Source organism: Hylobates moloch, unplaced genomic scaffold (genome assembly GCF_009828535.3).
Source record: "Hylobates moloch isolate HMO894 unplaced genomic scaffold, HMol_V3 SCAFFOLD_16, whole genome shotgun sequence".
In the NCBI taxonomy this organism is placed as follows: domain Eukaryota; kingdom Metazoa; phylum Chordata; class Mammalia; order Primates; family Hylobatidae; genus Hylobates; species Hylobates moloch.
This window is the reverse complement of record NW_026652291.1, coordinates 81,319,125-81,341,358: the sequence shown is the minus strand read 5'-3', so window position 1 is coordinate 81,341,358 and position 22,234 is coordinate 81,319,125. Positions and strand designations below refer to the sequence as shown.

General features: G+C 36.1%; 1 protein-coding gene across 1 annotated transcript in view; it reads right to left on the bottom strand.

The window, feature by feature from the left end:
• FANCM (FA complementation group M) overlaps positions 1-22,234 on the bottom strand; it is a 66,892-nt gene that overhangs the window by 6,553 nt on the left and 38,105 nt on the right. The window contains exons 11-18 of the mRNA XM_058429398.1: positions 20,746-20,901; positions 16,990-18,898; positions 12,455-12,549; positions 12,274-12,342; positions 10,094-10,222; positions 8,633-8,789; positions 6,153-6,259; positions 4,680-5,243 (exon numbers count right to left, since the gene is read on the bottom strand). Coding sequence (XP_058285381.1) covers positions 4,680-5,243; positions 6,153-6,259; positions 8,633-8,789; positions 10,094-10,222; positions 12,274-12,342; positions 12,455-12,549; positions 16,990-18,898; positions 20,746-20,901 — 3,186 coding nt within the window. The remainder of the gene's footprint in view (positions 1-4,679; positions 5,244-6,152; positions 6,260-8,632; positions 8,790-10,093; positions 10,223-12,273; positions 12,343-12,454; positions 12,550-16,989; positions 18,899-20,745; positions 20,902-22,234) is intronic.

The following is a 22,234-nucleotide window of genomic DNA, read 5'->3' as shown; positions in this document are numbered from 1 at the left end:
AGACATATGCCAAAGAATTGAGAGCCTAGAAATAAACCCTCACATATATAGTCAACTGATTTTAAGCAAGATAGCCATGCACCACCAACAACAAAAGCTGGACTTTTATATTATTAACAAAAGTTAGCTCAAAATGAATCAAAGGTATACCCTGAAGAATTAAAACTATAAAACTCTTACAAGGAAACATAACGGAAAATCTTCATGACTTTGGATTTGGCAAGATGTTCTCTTCCCACACTTGTGTCAGCAGATTGCTCTAGTTACTTGGTGTTTGCTAGCCTGGTGGGAGGGAGCACTAGGAGTGTGGAATTAGTGTTTCCTGTTGTCCTGGTTGAGCCATAGTCTTGGGCAGGACCTGTGTCCCTAGGTCTCGAAGGTAGGAACTTCTCAGTGATCCTACTCTCCCTCCCAGTATTAGAGGCCTCTAATTGTCTAGGCTGAAGGTGTTTTCCTGCCCTTCTCCCAGTTATAGAGGGTATTTTCTTGGTTCCTTCCTGATCTGTGGTCTTCACCTAAGCTCTGAGGGCAACAGAGTTTGCTGCTCTTCCCCCAGTAGCTTAAAGCTTTTTGTTCCACAGGGGAAACAGGGAAGGAACAAGGTGAGGCATGGTTCCTTTTCCACAGTAATTGCTTGTCTCTTCCCCAACGACTGTACTAGGAAAAAGCGTTTTTCTCATTCTCAGTCTTTTTTGTGAATGCCTGATGAGTGTGTGAAGAAAAGCCCATGAGTGGCTATAAATTCCCCATTGTGTCTACAACTCCCAGGGGTTCTAAACTTTCATGCTAGTCCATTGCTTTTTGCAATTCACTAACCTTTTAGCTGAAATTTTTTTTTTTAATTTTTTTTTTTTAGACAGAGTCTCATTTTGTTGCCCAGGCTGGAGTGCAGTGGCATGAACACAGCTCACTGCAACCTCAACCTCCCAGGGTCAGGTGATCCTTCCACCTTAGCATGCTGAGTAGCTGGGACTACAGGTATGCACCAGCATGCCAGACTAATTTTTTTGTTGTTTTTGTTTTGTTTTTCTTTTTTTTTGAGGCGGAGTCTCGCTATGTTGCACAGGCTGGAGTGCAGCGGCGCAATCTTGGCTCACTGCAACCTCTCCCTCCCAGCTTCAGGCAATTCTCCTGGCGCAGCCTCCTGAATAGCTGGGGCTACAGGCATGTGCCACCACGTCTGGCTAATTTTTTGTATTTTTAGTAGTGACGGAGTTTCACCGTGTTGGCCAGGCTGGTATCAAACTCCTGACCTCAAGCGATCCGCCTGCCTCAGCCTCCCAAAGTGCTGGGATTATAGGCGTAAGCCACTGCCCCTGGTCAGCTGAATTATTTTTACCAGATTTTATAGTGTCCAGTGATTGCCATGAATGAGCAAGCTTTTCATTGGAGGGGCCTGTTTTTCCTTAAATATCAGCCAAATTCTTTGCCCTACAACCTTAGCTCTGTAATGGTTTCGAGAAAACATGATTTTGCGGATGACTGGCTCTCTGTTATAGTAAGGATGGGAGCAATACTCCCTCCACCTTTCCACATCGTAACTTAAGGTGGACTTTCTATCTTTTAACATCCTATATGGGGGGTGGCCTTGTAATCCCAGATTTGGAGGCCGAGGGGGGGATCAGGGAGAGGTCGAGACCAGGTGAACCCCGTCTCTATAAAATACAAAAATTAGCCGGGGGGGTGGGGGCCTGTAGTCCCAGTATCGGGTGAGGCAGAGAATGGGTGAACCAGAGGGGCCTTGGGCCGAGTCGGCCATGATCCAGCCTGGGGACAGGAGATCTGTCTCAAAAAAAAAAAAAAAAAAAAAAGATCAACATCCCAATTATTCAGAAATTATCACTAAAATATATTTAATATTTAATTTTAAAACATGAATAATAAATATCATGAAGGAGGAAACGGCCACTAAAGAACTGGAAGCAAATAGTGGAAGTACTTAGTTATCTTAGAGGACGGCTTTCTAAACATGACAACAAGCTCAGGAAGCACAAAAAAAAAGTCTAGGCTGCATAAAGAAGTTATATTTCATATAGCAAGAAACACCAAACACAAAACAAAAAAGCAAATAAAAGACAAGGAATACTGTTTGTAATATACATGACAATGCAAATATTAGTATTTTTAATCTGTGAAGATTTTTGTCAGTGTAGTCTGTTTTATGTCTTTTCAAATTAACCTCAAAAAATTCTTTCCCCTCCTAATTTCACGTGATAAGAATCATACTATGTGTAATTTTATTCAATAATAGTAGAAAACTTAAAACTTTTTCCATTAAGACCTACTGATTCCTTTTCATAGTCCTCTTCAAAGTATCAATATCCTATATCTGTTTTTTAGTTAGGACATACCAAAGTAGAAATATTGCTTAAAGTGTTAGTGCTTACCAGTGCTTATTTTTCTTTTCAAAGTAAACAGCACTGCAGTGTGGTGTGGGGGTGAACAGGCATCTGTGGTGATCAGAAGCCCAGAAGGGCAATGTGGAGGCACCCAGCCTCTGTAGCCTCATCTCCACTGCCCAGATAGGCTTAGCCCAGGGTCAGGAGGGACTCTGCCTTGTCGAGAAAAGCCTAGGATACTGAGACACTCGCAAATGTCACTAGTGTGAATTACGGCTGAAGAAACCACACAGAAACTACACTACTGTATCCACCTAGAACCAAGACCAACACACCCCACCAAACTGACACCCTAACACCCCTTCATACAAATAAGTCTTTCCCTGGGAAATTACTCCATAAAACTTGATGAGATGAATGTCCCACTACATGTGTAGAAATCAACATAAGGACATGTCATATATGAAAAAGCAAAGACAAGATACTTCCAAAGGAACACAATAATTCTCAAATAACAGACCCCAATTATAAGGAATTACACAAAAATAATAATCTTGCCAGGCATGGTGTTGCATGTCTATAGTCCCGGCTACTAAGAAGGCTGACGTAGGAGGATCCCATGAGCCCAGGAGTTCAAGTCAGCAGTGAGCTATGATCGCACCTGTGGATAGCCACTGTACTCCAGCCTAGGCAACACAATGAGAACTCATCCTGGGATTTTAATCTCTACACTATAGATGAGGATATTGAAACGCAAAGAAATTAAGTACTGTCTTGTTCTCCAGTCTATTATAAAGACTTAATGTAGTCAATCTTTTCCTAACAATGCCTTCAAGAAATAACTATGACAAAGAAAAAAAAAAACTGGGGACAATTTGCAACGAGAAACACAAATATGAGGACCATTGTGTGGACACAGTCAAGCACATGGCTAAGGCAGAGTATGATGAAACATCTTGGGGATAAACAGAAGCAGAAGCAGAGAGCAGAATAGTGGTTAGTAAGGGGGTTAAGGTTAGGGCGGAGGGTGTTGGGTCAAATAATACAAAATTTCAGATAAGAAGACTATAGTTAATTACAAGGTATTTTATCTTGAAAATCACTGAAAGAGTAAATCTTAAGTGTTCTCAACCAAAAAATGATAAGTATTTGAGGTAATACATAAGTTAATTAGCTGGATCTAGCCATTCCACAATGTATACATATTTCAAAACATGTTATACTTGATAAATATATACAATTATTTGTCAATTCTAAAAAGTATTAATTTTTAGTAAGTCAATTTTCAGTCTCACTCCTAGTTATGCAAATAATGAATCAATATATAAAGTTCCTACTATTATTTCTTTAACTCCTATTTAGCAAAATTACTCTAACTATAAACCCTTAAAAACGGGAAACAGTTTTACAGTGATTCTTCTAGAAATAGCACAATAGGGAGAAAGTAAAACTGGACTACTTAGCAGCCATTCTGGAAAGAAATGGAAGAAAACTTTAGGAAGGAAACCAGTTGGTACTCCCAAATTCCTTTACCCAATAAAAAGAGACTTACATACCCGAAGCCTTCCGAGAAGGAGAAAAATTAACCTGGGAACTAGTTCTAGTTTTTTGGGTTTTTTTTTGAGACGTGGTACTCCCAAATTCCTTTACCCAATAAAAAGAGACTTACATACCCGAAGCCTGCTGAGAAGAAGAGAAGTTAATCTGGGAACTAGTTCTAGTTCTTTTTTTTTTGAGATGGAGTCTTGCTCTGTCACCCAGACTAGGGTGCAATGGCACGATCTCGGCTGACTGCAACCTCTGCCTCCCGGGTTTAAGCGATTCTCCTACCTCAACCTCCCAAGTAGATGGGACTACAGGGATACACAACCACTCCCGGCTGATTTTTGTGTTTTTAGTAGAGACGGGATTTCATCATGTTGGCCAGGCTAGTCTTGAACTCCTGACCTCAAGTGATCCACCTGCCTCGGCCTCCCAGAGTGCTGGGATGACAGGCATAAGCCACCGCACTTAGCCAGCGAACTAACTCTGAACACATAATTTCCGTTAATTTTGCCTTGCAGAAAGCCCTATTTTCCCACAACCTTTCAATAAAATTATCAAGTTTCCTTACATAGTGTTAACAAAACATAAACATATTTAAAAAATTAAAACCTGAGCATCCTGTGAATTGCACATATAATTTTGTGTATTGTCTTCTTGTTTGAAGACATTTTCTGCAAAATTTTTTTGTTAATTTTAATTTTACCTAGTTATTTAATACAAAACACACACACAAGAAAGAAAAAGAAAACCTTCTGGTAACCATCTAAAGACATTTTTCCTTTCTTCGATCCATACCTTCTGTGGAAGTGGAAATTTTCTACAGTCTTTCTGTGAATCAACAGTAGTGAAGGGTGGTGTGGTAGACTGGACTTCATTATGATTCTGAGGTTTGAAGTCTGAGACTTCGGAAATTGTATCCTTTAAATTCAGTGATGTCTGTTTGCTCTGCTTTGCTAATGGATTAACTCTTGGACTAGAATGCACCTTGGACTGCAGAGAAGATCCAGAAGGCACTGAATTTAAACAATGGTCCTGTTGTTTGTTCTTCTTAACAGTGCTTGGGTTAACCGCAATATTAGATTCTCTTTTATCATTTACATTGTTCTCCTCCTCACTTGAATCATCTGGTAAAATAATTCTGGATAATTTCTTTTTTGAATGTGCACAATTTTGTTCCATCATTTGTTTTAGCATGACTGCACGTCGGGTTTTATACTTTTTACTCCTATCTGCAAAGCAATCATCGGTTATTAAGTTAAAATCAACACAAACTTCTTCTTCACTTGATTGGCCTTTGCAAGACTCCTCTTCATCAACACAAAAACTATCCTCTAAGTAGGTTTCATCTTGTTCAGGAATCTACAATAAAAACACAAGACTGTTTTACATTCATTTCAGACAATTAACAGGTATTTAAAATATACTTCTAAGCACATGAAATCTGCATTATGTTTAATTTACTTTGTTAATTCAGCCACTTACTCAACTAACATATACTAAGTACATTCTTTATGGAGGAAAATGAGTCTGAGGATAAAGGAAAAGAATGATTTACCGTCTAGAAATTTAAGGGCTAATAACAGGTAGGTACAAAATAAACAATAATAATACATGATATATGCTATATAATAAGCACAATGGAAGTACAGAGAGTACACATTACCAAGCTGAACACGGCAATTTATAAACAAACACGACTAATATGAAAATGTTATCCGTAAGTGACATAGCCTATAATTTTCAGAATATAACATTTTTATGAAAATAAAATGAATTTGGATCAACCAAGGACAAAAAAGGGATCTTTTTTATTTTTTGAGATGGAGTTTCGCTCTTGTCGCCCAAGCTGGAGTGCAATGGTGCAATCTTGGCTCATTGCAACCTCTGCCTCCCGGGTTCAAGCAATTCTCCTGCCTCAGCCTCCCAAGTAGCTGGGATTACAGGCATGTGCCACCATGCCTGGCTAATTTTTGTATTATTTGTAGAGATGGGGTTTCACCATGTTGGCCAGGCTGGTCTTGAGCTCCTGGCCTCAGGTGATCGACCAGCATCAGCCTCCCAAAGTGCTGGGATTACAGGCGTGAGCCACTGCACAGGGCCAAAAAGGGATCTTGAGAATCCATTTAGTCAAGCTTCCTGACTTTGGGCAGAAATTATCTCAAATAGCTCTGACAGCCCAGTTTTAGAAACAAAATAGAGGCTTCACTAACAGGAACATATTTCAACATCACCATCCAGAAACTCTCCATTATATTCTATAGTTCATACCTGTGAGAAAATGTTTATGTTTTTACGTGTCTTATGAATCATTTTGTACTTATTGTTCATCATTGGACTACGCAAAGATTTCATGTAAATAGCTCTCATTTCAGAATCTGTGTAAAGATAAGAATTTAAGATAAAGTAGCAAAATTACTTAAATGAAAACCAGTAAGTATTTAACTTCAATCTATTTCAAATTTATTTGATTCAAACCTTGTGCAAATATTTTACACAGACAATAAATATTAAAAGATATCTATAAACAATTATTCAAAAACATAAAGTTAGGAGTTTAGCCTTTGAAATCAGATCTTCTAGTTGAGTGATCATGGACAACTTAAGTTCCCTGCTTTGGCTATCTCTCTGAAAATGAGGATTAAAACGGCGACTTTTCTTTCAAAACAAAGGTATACAAAGACCTTAAAACTGTACCAGATTTATAGAAGTTTCAAAAAAACATAAGAACTCTAGCCAGAAAAGCAAATATGCACTAAAAACATTAAAACCCACAGCCAATAAAAAGTATGTTTCATAATTTTCAGTTAAGCAAAACCTGGGAAACACATTTTTTTTTTTTTTTTACGCCTAGCATTTTTAAAAGTTACAATATAACGAAAGGTACTTGAGACATGATACATAAAAACAAAAGATAATGTGAATTTCGAGGTACTTTTAAAAAAAAGCTTTGAAATTGTACATAGTTCAAACATACTGTGTCTAAAATGGAATTTCAAACCTCTATAATCACCATCTAAACTGCTTTATCTGCAGCCTTCCCAATAACATAACAGCAAATATGTCCTTCTTGTTGCTCAAGCCTACTGACTCCTCCTTTTTTTCGAATCCATCAGAAAATCCTGTCAGCTTTATGTATCCAGAATCCAACCTTCCTCACTCTCCTCAGTGTTACTATCTTGGTAGAAGCCACTAGCATTCCTTGATTGGAGGACCTCAACAGTCTCCTAACTGGTCTCAGTCTACCTCTGTTCCCCTATAGGCCATTCTCAACACAAAAGCTGGAGAGATTTTACTAAATTATGTCAGATTATGATCTGGCTGCTATTTCTCTGATCTTCCTACTACCTTCCCTTTTCCCTCATTCCACTCACAACACTACTCCTTCAACAGGCCAGGCACGATACTGACTCGGGGACTTTGCACTAGCTATTGTCTTTGTATCAACATTCTTCCACTGGATTATATTGTAAACCTGCAAAACACCTCTGTTAATGAACATCAAGGACATAAAACCTTATCCTGCAAATTATAGCAGCATTAAGGACAGTACTTAGAACATTGTCTTTAAACACTTTTTTCTTAAAAGTCACAAACTTTGGGAAACTTTGTCACTTTAAATAATATCAGAGACTGCAAAAGCAGAATAAATGATGAGATCTGTGAAAGATTAGAATACTGAAGAGATATAATCAGAATATTTCTCACTTCTGTCACAGCCAGTCTGAACCATCTCCTCTAAATGTATTGTATGTAAGATCTTTTCAAGCATTGGATGAGCACACTGTTTTCTGAAAGTAAACTGCCCTTATTTGGCAAATTTAATAAATTTAGCTTTGTATTTCAGTTGGTCTTAACAATCTACACCACTAAATCTCTCTTCTTCTAGTCTCTGATGATGTCACCTTCTCAGTGAGGCCTATTCCTAATTGCCTTATTTAAAATCACAGCTAGGCAGAGTGCAGTGGTTCACACCTATAGACTCAGTACTTTGGGAGGCCAAGGTGAGAGGATTGCTTGAGGCCTGGAGTTGGAGACCAACCTGGGCAACATAGTGAGATTACATCTCTTAAAAAAGGCCCAAAAAATTAACTGGTCATGGTGGCACATGCCTGTAGTCCTACAGGAGGCTAAAGCAGGAGAATCTCCTGAGCCTAGGAGTTCCAGGCTGCAGTGAACTATGACTGCGCCACTGCACCCTACTCTGGGCAACAGACTAAGACTCTGTCTCTAAAAAAATAAAATTAAAAAATAATACAATAAAATGGCAACTTGTCTGTTATTTCTACCCTCAACCCCAGTTACTCCAGATTTTTCTCATCTTATCCAACTTTTTTATTTTTCTGTAACTTTTTATCTTACAATAAACTAAATAATTTATTAGTATATATATTGTCTGTCTCTTTCCATTTGAATGTAGGCTTCATAAGAAGAAATTTTTTGTCTATTTTATTCATTCATATATGCTTCTTAAATGCCTTACATAGTACTAGGCACGTAGTGGGCATTAAACACTTGTGAAATGAACATTTCACATTTGAGCAACCCAGGTCAATCTGAAGAGAAATATTCAAATTAGCAGAAGCCTATAAACAACCAGTCTAAAATAAAGCAAGTATTACAGAATTTGAATGAAAATGACCACATTTAATTACTTTTAAGCTCTAGTTTCATTAAAAACTGATTAAAATATTTAAATATAAGCACATAAAAACATTGAAAAAAATTTTAAGAATCATTGTAACATTTACCATTTATAGCCTGTGAAAGTTGAGTTTCATCATTTAAAAAGTCAAGTAATGAGGAATCTTGTTCATTTTCTGACTCATCATTTTCATCTGACGAAACATATTCTGCATCCTCTTCAGAAAGTTCTGCTTCATCATCTAAAAACTTCCTAGCTACATGCTAAGACAAATTAGAAAACATGAAGATATCATTGAGAAAATAATTTTCCTTCATGATTGGAAATAATTCTGGAAAACTGATTTCTTATCAGTGCTTTTAAGATTAATAAAATAATAAAAACAAAATTTCTAGGCCCAGTGCGGTGACGCATGCCTGGAATCCCAGCACTCTGGGAGGCCGAAGCAGGTGGATCACCTGAGGTCAGGAGTTCAAGGCCAGCCTGACTAACACGGTGAAACTCCATCTTTACAAAATACAAAAAAAAAATTGGCCGGGCATGGTGGCGCATGCCTGTAATCCCAGCTACTCGGGAGGCTGAGGCAGGAGAATCACTTGAACCTGGGAGGTGGAGGTTGCAGTGAACTGAGATGGTGCCGCTGCACTCCAGCCTGTGGCAATAAGAGCGAAACTCCGTCTAAAAAAAAAAAGAAAATTCCAAGAAATGATAACGTTACATATCTATTTAAAAATTCTGATAATTCTGTCATAAAATAAAGTAAAAGTTGGTATATTTGCTTGATCTTTTTTTTTTTTTTTTTTTTGAGACAGAGTCTCACTTTGTTGCCCAGGCTGGAGTGCAGTGGCGCAATCTCGGCTCACTGAAACCTCCACCTCGCGGTTCAAGAGATGCTCCTGCCTCAGCCTCCCGAGTAGCTGGGATTACAGGCATGTGCCATCACGCCCAGCTAATTTTTGTATTTTTAGTAGAGACAGGGTTTCACCATGTTGGCCAGGCTGGTCTCAAACTCCTGATCTCAGGTGATTCACCTGGCTCAGCCTCCCAAAGTGCTGGGATTACAGGCATGAGCGAGCGTGCCCAGCCTGCTTGATGTTTCTTAATAAGCATAAAATTTCCTGAGTCTTCCAGCTCTTTCAAGAAAATTACTGCACCACAAAAGAACTTAATCAGAAAGGAAAGGTACTGAGAACATTTTCCAAGTATTTGAAAATTGGATAGAAATAAGAAAAACAATATAATGATCATAAAAGCAAATATCTTAAAACTCAAATTTCTAATTCTATATTTTCTTCAATTTGAAACATAAATTCTCATTACACTTGAGTTTTTTGGTATTCATTCAAAGTAACACAACACTGAAAGATAAAGCATCAAAACACAAAGAGAAACAAAAAAAAACTATACTTTGAATTTAATTCCAGTAAAAAAAATCTAAATGGGTGTCAAAATACTTAAATTTTTTTTCTATAAAGAGAATGTATAGAGAAATCTACATTGATGTAAAACCAATTATCTTTACTGATAAAATGCATACATATTTAAAGAAACTAAAAAAAAAGATTACCTTTAAGTGACTCTGTCTCTTTCGGACTTTGATGCCTCTTCTGGCATTCCTGTTACAAACCTTGAAGTCTTCTAATTGTAAACATGGTTTGGAAAAATTCTCACTCTCATCACTAGATGATAATTCTGACTATAATAATTCAACAAAATTCTTGTATAAGAAAAAAATATTTTCTTCCTAGACGAGTAAAATTGCTCTTACAACTCAGAGCCTTGTTATAAATACATAATATTAATGTTACAAATACTTAACAATGTAAAAGTAAATAAAAGGTAATATTAAATGCTAAAATACTAAATTAGGTTATAAGGAATACTAGCATAGGTATTCATCCAATATATCAAATATGTTTGATGAAAACATACTTTTAGTTTTTATTTTTATTGTTTCTGCAAACACTATGGTGACTTAGAAAACTGATACTTTTAGTTTAACAGTATTTCCTTCAGAAGATCTTCAAGGGCTTCACAAAGAACAAGCCTATAAATTTGGCCATCAAAATCAGTCCAAATATAGGAATCATTTGAAACCAAGAAACCAATAAAACAATAACAAGTTTTGACTATGAGGCCTATCACCATGTCTCTTACAGGATAACATAAAACCCGTCAAAAGAATCAAAAGTTTATCAAAATCATTTCAATTAACAGGAATAAATTTAGTTTAAAACAAATTGGTCATCAGCATTATCAATATTTTAAATTATTTCTGATAAGTCAATCAGATGTTCTAGTTAAGGTAGCAAGTTGTTTTTCTAATGAAGTCTTATATGAGTACACGAGGTTAATACGGACTGGCTGTATTTTTAATTACATATGGTCCACAACTTACGACGGTTCAACTTAATGATTTTTCGACCTCTCCATAGTGCAAAAGTGATATGCATGCAGTAGAAACCAAATTTCAGGTGCCCATAAAAACATTCTGTTCTTCACTTTCAGTACAGTATTATTAATAAATTACATGAGATATTCAACATTTTATTATAAAATAAGCTTTGTGTTACATGATTTTGACTGAATATAAGTGTTTTGAACATGTTTAAGGTAGGCTAGGCTAAGCTATGATATTCAGTAGATTAGGTGTACTGAATGCATTTTCAACATACAATGTTTTCGATTTATGATGTGTGTATTAGGATCCAACTCTATTGTAAGTTGAGGAGCACCTGTAATTTTACACAAATTATCCTAGACTATATTTAAGAATTAAAACAGACAAGCTTTGCTAGTCTCAAAATTTAGCCATCAGCTATAAACTGGTGAGTATCATTAACCTTAAGACCTGCCCATCTACTCAAACTTCAGATTCAGTCATCAATGCCTGCCAGACACTGTGACTTTACTATCCCACAGGAACTTCAAACTCAAACCTGTTCAACACTTAACTTACCATCTCTTTCTTGTTTAGCCTAAATCTGTGACACACTTGCCAAACAGCTCAAGCCAAAAACCAGAGTCATCCTGGACTCCTTCCTTTCCTTTTTTCAAACTCATTCAGTAATCAAATGAAAGAATAAGCACTTCTAACCCTTGACCTTGATTTTTGTCCAATTTTACTTCTTGAAACTCTTTGTCTTTATAATCTAATAACATAGAGATGCCATTTCTCACCTTTGGGTCTTCCTTTAAGCTGTTATTCTGTAAACAATGCCTTCTCTTCTCCCTTCTTTGGCCTCACTGCCAAGTACAGTTGAAGGTTTAACTAAGGTATGACCTTCAAGAAGCTTGCCAGAACTCCCAAGATCGAGGTTAAGGGCTTAACTTACCATTCAACTTTAAAAATTAAACTGAAATTATCTGTTTACTTCTCTGTCTCTCCTATTGGGTAACTTATGACAGTATTAGGATATATTCTTTAGAGTATCTCCAGCATCTTACACAGTAGACACATAGGAGTTATTTAATGAATGCTTGCCGAATTGCTCAAGTGTACTGACAAAAATAGGATGGTTTTTAAAGAGTCTAAAATTATTTAATATTTTTATTTTGCTTAGGAAAGCTTACAGTGAATACATCTTTGAAAACTAACAGAAGCTAGAAATTCCAATCACATACAACAGAATATCAACTTTTCTACTAAGGATTAAAAATACCTATATTTATCTACACAAATATTTTTCTCAAAATTTTTATTCCAAAGGAATTTGGATTACTATACATTATCTGTTATTTACTTACTCTGTTTATAGGAAATCTGCGCTTTTTGACAGCATGAAGTGGAGAATCAACTTCACTATTTTTCTGATCCTAAAGCAAGTAAATAAAGCAAAAGGTAACAAAAGTCTCAGCAGAAGCCCAAGGTGTAGAAGGAAAATAGCCTTTGGTATGATTATACTATTGTGATTACTGAATGACTCACCTCAGGAGAGTTTAAAACATTTCCTTTTGCTTTTTTAACTTTTCTTCGGAAAATCTCGTCATCTTCACTTTCATTACTTGTTAATAATTGTCCATCTATAATTTGTTTTTTAAAATGACGAATGGTTAATAGATTTAGGTTTACCCAGTCATAACAATCTATTTTATTGATGGCTACATTAACAATTATTTCAGGCAATCTCAACATTTATTCACTTTCAAAAAAAGATAGTCTTTGAGAACTTTGAACAAAAAATCTAAACGAGACGAAGAAATTAAAATGCCAGTGAAGAAAATAAGACAATATCTTTTGCTAATAAACACATATTTGAATGAAGTTCAATTTTATAAATTAACTGAAATGAGGCCAGAAAAACACAAAAATGTAATTTCATTAGTCACTAGTTCTATTAATAGAATGTATCTCTAAAATCTACTGCAGTCTTTCCGCCCCTTGTGTCTTATTCTCTTTCTACTTGAAAGAGTTAAAGCATAAAAATACAAGCCAGAAAACAATATATTAAAAGATTCTTTGTTATATATGTGTTTTTCATATGTATTTGTGTGTATGAAATAAAAATTGGTAAGATACAATTCAGTACAAAATGTTGTAACTAGAACTGTGCGGGCCAGACTTAGTGACTTGCTTCTAAAAAAAAGAATATAATGAAAATGAAGGTGTATGACTTATGAGTCTAGGTCATAAAAGGTATTGTGGCCTCATTTTTGCTTTCACTCTTGTATCACTTGCACTAGGAGAGGTCAGATGCTATGTTTTATGACCATACCAGGCCAGGAGTGGTGGCTCACGCTTGTAATCCCAGCACTTTGGGAGGCCGAGGAGACAGATCACTTGAGCCCAGGAGTTTGAGACCAGCCTGGGCAACATGACAGAACACTCTCTACAAAAAAATACAATAAGTAGCTGGGTGTGGTGGCACATGCCTATAGTCCCAGTGGCTGAGGCAGAAGGATTGCTTGAGCCCAAGAGACAGAGGTGGCAGTGAGTCGTGACTGCACCACTACAATCTAGCCTGAGTGACAGAGCGAGACCCTGTCTGGCGGGGAAAAAAAAAAAACACCCCACACTTATCAAACTACCCTACGCGGAAGTCCACATGGCAAGAAACCAAGGTCTCCTACTAACAGCAGTATGACTGAGCCATCTTAGAAGCAGATCCTCCAAAGCTATTCAAGCTTTCAGATAACTGCAGCCCTGGCCAGTGTCTTGACTATTATTACCTCATGAAATATCCTAAGCCAGAACCACTCAGCTAAGCCACACTTAAACTCTTGTTGTATAGAAACCTTGAGGTAACAAGGGTCTGTTATTTTACATCGTTAAGTTTTGCAGGTAGTTTGCTATGCAGCAATAGATAAATAATACAGATTTTGGTACCCGGAAATAGGGAGTTGCCATAACAAAAACCTAAACTGGGAGAGTCGCTTTGGAACTAGATAGTGGTGGATGCTGAAAGGACTTTTAGGGAACGAAGGCTTGAAGAGCCTCAAAGAAATTGTAGAAAGGTTAGTTGGCCATTGAGGAAATGGTGGGTGAGGGCTTAAAGAAAAGTAGGAAAAATCTTAAATCCTTTAATGTAGTACCAGACATTTTGGCATCATTGCGATTAGCACGAAAAGGAAAAAATGGGCTGGGCGCGGTGGCTCACACCTGTAATCCGAGCACTTTGGGAGGCCGAGGCAGGCGGATCACACGGTCAGTAGTCCGAGACCAGCCTGGCCAATATGGTGAAACCCCATCTCTACTAAAAATACAAAAATTAATCGGGCGTGGTGGCAGGCGCCTGTAGTACCAGCTACTTGAGAGGCTGAGGCAGGAGAACCACTTGAACCTGGGAGGCAGAGGTTGCAGTGAGCCGAGATCGTGCCATTGCACTCTAGCCGGGGCGACAGAGCGAGACTGTCTCAAAAAAAAAAAGAAAAAGAAAAAGAAAAAGATGTACCTAATCTGAGAGGTAATCTAGCTAAGACCTGCAGACAAAATGTTGCTTTTTGCTATAAGAGCAAAACGTAAAAAGAAAGACATTAAGGACAAACATAATTAGAATTTGCTGATTGTGAAAACTCTCGGCCTCTCCTGACGGCAAACAATGCTAAAATTAAGAAATTTTCTAGGCAAAGATCAAACCCAGAGGACAGCCAGGAAAATATTAAGAAGCTGAGGGTGAGCTGAGGGTGTAGTTTAAATGCTTTGTTAAGACCTTCTTAAAAATCAAAGATTGCGCCTTACAGTAGCATTCAGGCAGAGAGTAAGGATTTTATTTTTATTTATTTATTTATTGATAGACAGAGTCTCACTTTGTTGCCCAGGCTGGAGTGCAGTGGCGCAATCTCGCCTCACTGAAACCTCTGCCTCCCAGCTTCAAGTGATCCTCCTGCCTCAGCCTCCTGAGTAGCTGGGACTACAGGTAGGCACCACGATGCCTGGCTAATTTTTGTATTTTTAGTAGAGACGGGGTTTCATCATGTTGGCCAGGCTGGTCTCAAACTCCTGACCTCAGGTGATCCACCCACCTCAGCCTTCCAAAGTGCTGGGATTACAGGCATGAACCACTGCGCCAGGCCCATTAAGGATTTTAAAGAAGCTCCTCACAGATCCTCTCAAACAACAGGCCTTCTAAGAAGAAGCCTATTTTATTTTACCGATTATTTCAGGCCACTGAGTTTTTTGGGGGTACTTTGTTAAACTGCAATAGATAACAAATACAAAACCACTCAGTAAATTTCTCCTCACATTCTGCTACTAAAACATCTACCCAGACAGACAAACTTGAGTGATTTCCTTTTTGCAGATGAGCAATATATAAATCAACTAGTTTTTCTTCTTTCATTACCTTCTAAGGAAGCCAGAGTTAAATGCAGGACTCGGCTATAGTAACCAACTCATTCTAGGAAGCTTTCTTTTTCAGTGCTTTCATGACGTTTTAATGAACTATGTTTTTGATACATAATACAGAAAATGAGCTTAAATTCTCTTTGAATTAAGTAGAATAAAAGATAACTAAATGTTCTCTAATAAATAATTCCATGATATGTGTTTGTAATTATTTTGCCCATGATTTGTAGTTAATTAAGTACAATCATAGAAAAAATGTTTGTGTGCAAATCTGACATAAAACCAGAAAAATTATCTCATTCATTAGCGTGGACTTCATATAGAGGTATTAAAGCAAATATTGAAGCCTCACAGGCATCACATACTTTGTAAAAATATATATGTCATGGCATAACCCCAGACTATATAGAAGAGTCAGGTTTTGAAAATTAAACGTATTTCCAGTACTTACTTCCAACATGCTTTCATCTTAAATAGAACATTCATGAACCATGTCCTCCATGCTAACAAGAATAACGTAAGGAGAAGATTTACAGAGGAAACTTTCCTTTTATCCTACAGTTATTTTTTATTCAGCTTTTAACACAAGCAGTAAAATTCATAAATGACTTAATATAATAATCTGTAGAGTTGTATTATACAGCAGGACTTCATATCAAACATCTATCACTACATCTTCTAGTTGTTCTGTAAGTGTAATGCTTATATTACAGAAACCCAGAGATTTATCTGATTTTTGTGGTCTGGTCTCAATCTTCGGAACACAGTTTTTATTTCTCAAATATTTTGCTACATAAAACTATTACTTCAAACTATCTCCCAAAATCTTACTTTCCTTCTTTCCCTTCGCTTTCATCATTTTATAACACCTAAATTATGTCTTTAGGATCTTCAACATACCAAAAGCATAAATATTCCCAAGGAATCAAAATGAAAATCTACACTTTATAAAATCTTGGCCAGGCGCAGTGGCTCACACATGTAATCCCAGCACTTTGGGAGGGTGAGGCAGGTGGATCACCTGAGGTCAGGAACTGAAGACCAGCTTGTCCAACATGGTGAAACCCCGTCTCTATTAAAAATACAAAACTTAGCTGGGCATGATGGTGGGTGCCTATAATCCCAGCTACTTGGGAGGCTGAGGCAGGAAAATCACTTGAACCTGGGAGGCGGAGGTTGCAGTAAGCCGAGACCACGCCATTGCACTCCAGCCTGGGCAACAAGAGCAAAACTTCGTCTCAAAAAAACAAAGAAACAAAAAAAGTCCAATCTAATCAAACTCAAAATTTCATCATCCTCTGAACCTCCTAAACAGCCACTCTCTTATTATTCATTTGGTAGTTATTTCCACATTTTGCTGGCATCTTTTCAAAGACATATGTTACATAATTATGTTTTACAACCAAGACCTAGGGCCAGATCTTACACATCTTTGTGTATTTCATAATGTCTAGCAAGAATAACCTTTTCCATACCATGCGTGCCATAAGTATATGTAAATAAAATAAATCTAATTTAGTAAGATCACCTTAAGAAAAATGTAACACATCAATTATCTAATTCAATATTTATATTGTACCATGTAGTAAAAAAATTACATTTGGAAAAATTACCGAAATATTTCTAGAGTAATTATTCTAGAAAGAGTTACAGACTTTATTATAAAGATGGAATCTTACCTTCGACAGAATGACAGGATTTATGCAGATACATTTGACCACTGCTTTTAGACTTTTCTAGAGAAAATTCTGAATAATCAAAAGTTGAATTCGATGCTTCTTTGAATCTTTGTAGATTTACTTTTTCCTTATTAGAATCTGGTGTCTTAAGTATTTTCTTTCTTATCTTAGAAAATGAGTTCAGTGTGTTTGATTCAGAGGGTGGTGTACTCATAACTTTTTCTTGCACTGGTAAAGAAAACTGGGAATAACCAGGAGATAACAATTCTTTAGTTTTTGCTGCACTCAGTGGCAAATGTTCATAATTTGGATTCTGCGTATCTTCATTTGACGGGATAATAACGGTTCCACTAGTAAAATTTTTACTATGATCTCTTGGTATTAGTGCTTGATTCGAAACATAATTTGCATCACTTATCTCCTTAATTTCCAAACACCTTCCATATAGATCATCTAGAGGTCTACTGCTATCTGATGTATGTTCCAATATTTCATCATCAGAATCTGGACCACAGAATCCTAAATCAAAGGTAACGGAAAATAAGTCCCTAGAACAATCAAAAATATCCTCATGATTCTTCACTTTTTCTTCCTGTGCACCTCTCAGATCATCACGAGATTTAAAACTACTAGTATCACAGGTGATTTGATCTTGGGGTTCAGAATTATTGTCCATCAAAAGTTCATCAGAAATTAAGAACTGAGAGACCAGAGGCATTTCACTAATAGCAGTTTTGTCTGACATACGTAAAGATTTGCTTTTACTGTTCAAGGGTGAAAGACTCACATCGTCGAACTCTATATTAACATCTTCAAATAATAGTAAACTTTCATCTTGATCAGTGGACAATACTGGGAGGTCACTGTTACCAACATCATGATTGTTCTCTCCAACTAAATTCTGTGCAGGGCCTCTGTCTATTTGAACACGATTGTTAGGTATTAAATTTTCATTTTGATTATGTTTATGTACATCACAGTCACAGAGACTTGGCTCATCAGAAATATTATCATTAGGTATATCATAAAGGCACCTTTTTTCAGATGGATAATTTATATGTTTAAGTGAATTCAATTCTAAATTCTGTTGAGAATTTACAGCTGAATGTGACATCAAACAGGTGCATTTATCACTTTGTAAATGCTCTGCACAGGGTAGGAAAAGCAAATTCTCAAGTGCAGTACCCTTAGCAATTTCATATTCCAAGTCTGAGAGTCCACTGAGAGGTGGAGGAGAACGAGATAAAAATCTCTCTACATTAGCTAGTACCTCTTTTGTCAATGAGTGACAATTATAAAATTGGTCATCTGTTCTAACAATATAAAGCTCTTCTTCAAATGGAAGAAATAAATTAGATGAAACAGATTTTTCATCACTGAAACTGTTATAACCAGAATCTAAAACATTTCCAGCAAGTGAACTAGTGGATTTATTTGTAAACTGACACTCTGTTAATAATACACATGGCTCTTTAATAACATTTTCATTAATAGTACACATGGCAGCAACTTCATCTGTATCTGATGTTCTTTTATCATTTGGTAGGTCTTCTTGAAAAATATTTTCGACAGTAGAATTTCTGTCAGTATCTAAAGAATCCATAATACCGTGATTATTTTCTTTTTTAAGCTGATCTTTTTTTATTCCTTTAGACACTTTTTTCTCTAAAGAAACAATTTTAGTAGGTTTGATATGAGTTTGTTTAAAAATTTCAGCACATTCTTCATCAGATTCTATCACTGAGGATGAACTGCCTTGATTTATGTTCTTTATAAATGACGATTTCTTGCGAGTGATAAAGGTGTCATTGGCAAGATTATTAGATTCATTCCTGGGAGCAATAAATGTTGAGGTAACATCTTCCATTTGTAAATAAGATTCAACTTCCAATTCATAGCTGCATTCTCCCTATAAATAAGGAAAATTTTAAAAGCCACAGGAAAACAAAACAGCCAAATCTAAGAGAGGAGTTTCACTCTATATTAAAATATTTATATTATTACATTGTTCCAATGACATTCTTTTATACCTTAAAAGTTATTCCGATAAATCAAAATTATAAAGTACACTACTGTGTAACTATCAAGTTATCATTAATCAGTTAACTTTTTTGTATCCCCAGTACTTAATACCCAAAAGACCCTTGATAACTATTTGTAGGAAGAACAAATTGAATGAATACGTAAGAATATAGTCAGTTTTGCATTTCTAACATTTAATTGAATTATTCTAATTTCTTAAAAATAGATATTTTAAAATATATATTAATAAAAACCATATACATTTGTTAAATTTACTCTTTCAATGACACTAAACTAAGAATAGCTTTTAGAATGTCCAACATAGTAGTACCTATATGTCTGCTAGGTTGTATCCTGGAATATACTTCCATTTGTAACAAAGTTCCTAATCAAGAACTCGTATAGTGAATTTCTAAGTCTTACTTATCTCTAAGTTATTGGCTAAAACTTACAATCTCTACCATCCCTCCGTTCCCCCAAGAATGCTACTTTAATCAGGATTCCTCTACTACTTAATAGATTTAAGCAGTTACTTTTTTTTTTTTTTTTTTTTTTTTTTTTTTTTAGACAAAGTCTCGCTCTGTCACCCAGGCTGGAGTGCAGTGACTTGATCTCGGCTCACTGCAACCTCCACTTCCCGGGTTCAAGTGACTCTCCTGTCTCAGCCTTCTGAGTAGCTGGGATTACAGGCATGTGCCACCACACCCAGCTAATTTTTGTATTTTTAGTACAGACAGGGTTTCAACATATTGGCCAGGCTGGTCTCGAACTCCTGACCTTAAGTGATCCGCCCGCTTCGGCCTCCCAAAGTGCTGAGATTACAGGCATGAGCCATCGCACCCGGCCCTCTGATTTTTGAATAATAAATATAATAAGCATTAATGTGAGCAAATGTCTGTCTCCCTGCTAGTATATATACTCCACATAAACAGAATATTTTCTCTCGTTTGCTAACGGTTATAGCCATAAAGCAGGGAACAGAGTGTGGCATACAGAAGGCACTCAATAAATATATTAAAAAAATGTTAATTTGATTGCACACATTTTGCTGGGATCCACATCTAACTACTTTTTTTACATGGATGCATGACCAAAGGCTAATAATAAAAATAGGAGCTAAAATTTACTTTGTGCTTATTATATGCCAGTTACTACATGCTTTACATATATTAGGTCATTTAATCCTCACAACAACCTTATGAAATAAGTATTATCACTATCACTCTTTTAAAGATAAAACTGAAGCACTGAGAGGTTAAATAACTTACAAACACACAATCAGTAGGAGGCAGAGTTAGGATTCTAACCCGGGCACTAAGAATTTCACATTCATAATTGGTTCATTATGCTGACTCTAGGAAGAATAATCAAGGAACTGCTCAAGGAATCTATAATTCTCTAAACTAGGACCAGGATATCAAACATCTTGATATCAAATTTTCAATAAATCCGAATCCAAAAGAATCCTAAATTAGCTTTACAAGCAGTTTACATAAATCATTTAAGTATATTAAAATTCCACTCTGGTCTATCAATATTTACAGATGATATTCTTCTTCTAATTAATTAAATCTATTTCTTCTCTTAAGGCAGAAAACTCATTCTTTACTGAGATCACAAGGAGCTATACAGAAAAACAAAATATTTCTTATTACTTCAAATTAAGAAAAATAAAAGCTAAGTACTCTAGTTTTACTATCATACCAGCAAGAGAAAGTTACGATAAAACCTTACCTCTTCGTGTCTCATTCCCTCTATCATTTGCATAAGGCCTATAAAATGGTGGCATCGATCTGAGTGATCAACTTGATGTGTAGGCAAAGGATGATCTTGCCACAGTCTCCATTCAGAGAGAGAGAGTTGATGAATTCCAGTGGTTGATTCTTGAGTCTTAATTATTTAAAAAGTAATAAAAGTGATGAAAACATACTGAGATTTCACAAACTAATTTTAAAAAACACTCAATATACATATAATCAGCTTAACATAATTTGGATCCATTTAGATACTCCCAACTAAAATCTCAGAAGAAAAAAAGAAAATAATTTCATAAAGCAGAAAGATGCCCTTTAAAATATATTTGTTAAATAACTGTTACACGACTTACAAGTTGACAATATTCCTGTTTATATAGTTCAATGTTAAGAGCAAACAGTTAAATATTTTAAAAGAAATCTTTTCAGAGGTTGTTTTCCCAGCTCTCCTGGCACATATACAACCTTTGATCAGTTCTCTTGATTTTCACAAAGTTAACAAAGAATTTGTTAATAATAAAATAAACAGTAACATCAAATTTAAAGTTTTAACTATAATTTCAAAACAAAAATTTTATTTTTTGTTTTGGTTTACAAGGATGCTTATGAAAGCATAATTTATGTTTACAGCCAACTGATCTTCAACAAAGCAAAAAGAAACATAAAATTGGGAAAGGACTCCATATTCAATAAAATGATACTGGGATAACTGGCAAGCCACATGCAGAAGAATGAAACTGGATCCTCATCCCTCACCTTATACAAAAATCAACTCAGCATGGATCGAAGCCCTACATCTAAGACCTGAAACCACAAAAATTCTGTAACGTTGAATAAACTCTTCTAGACATTGGCTTAGGCAAAGAGTTCATGACCAAGAACCCAAAAGCAAATGCAACAAAAACAAAGACAGATGGGGCTTAATTAAACGCTTTTGCACAGCAGAGTAAACAGACAACCCACAGGGTAGTAGAAAATCTTTGTAAACTATGCATCCGACAAAGGATTAATATCCAGAATCTACAAGGAACTCAAATGGCCAATAAACGTGTAAAAAATGTTCAACATCACTAATTATCAGAGAAATACAAATCAAAACCACAATATAATACCACCTTACTCCTGCAAGAATGGCCATAATTAAAAAATCAAAAAACAATAGATGTTGGAGTGGATGTGGTCAAAAGGGAACACTTTTACACTGCTGGTGGGAGTGTAAATTAGTACAGCCACTATGGAATACAATACGGAGATTCCTTAAAGAACTAAAAGCAGAACTATCATTTGATCCAGCAGTCCCACTACTGGGTATCTAATCCAGAGGAAAAGAAGTCATTATATGAAAAGGATACTCGCACACCCATATTTATAGCAGCACAATTCACAACTGCAAAAATATGAAGCCAGCCTAAATTCCCATCAATCAGCGAGTAGATAAAATGTGACACACACACACACACACACACACA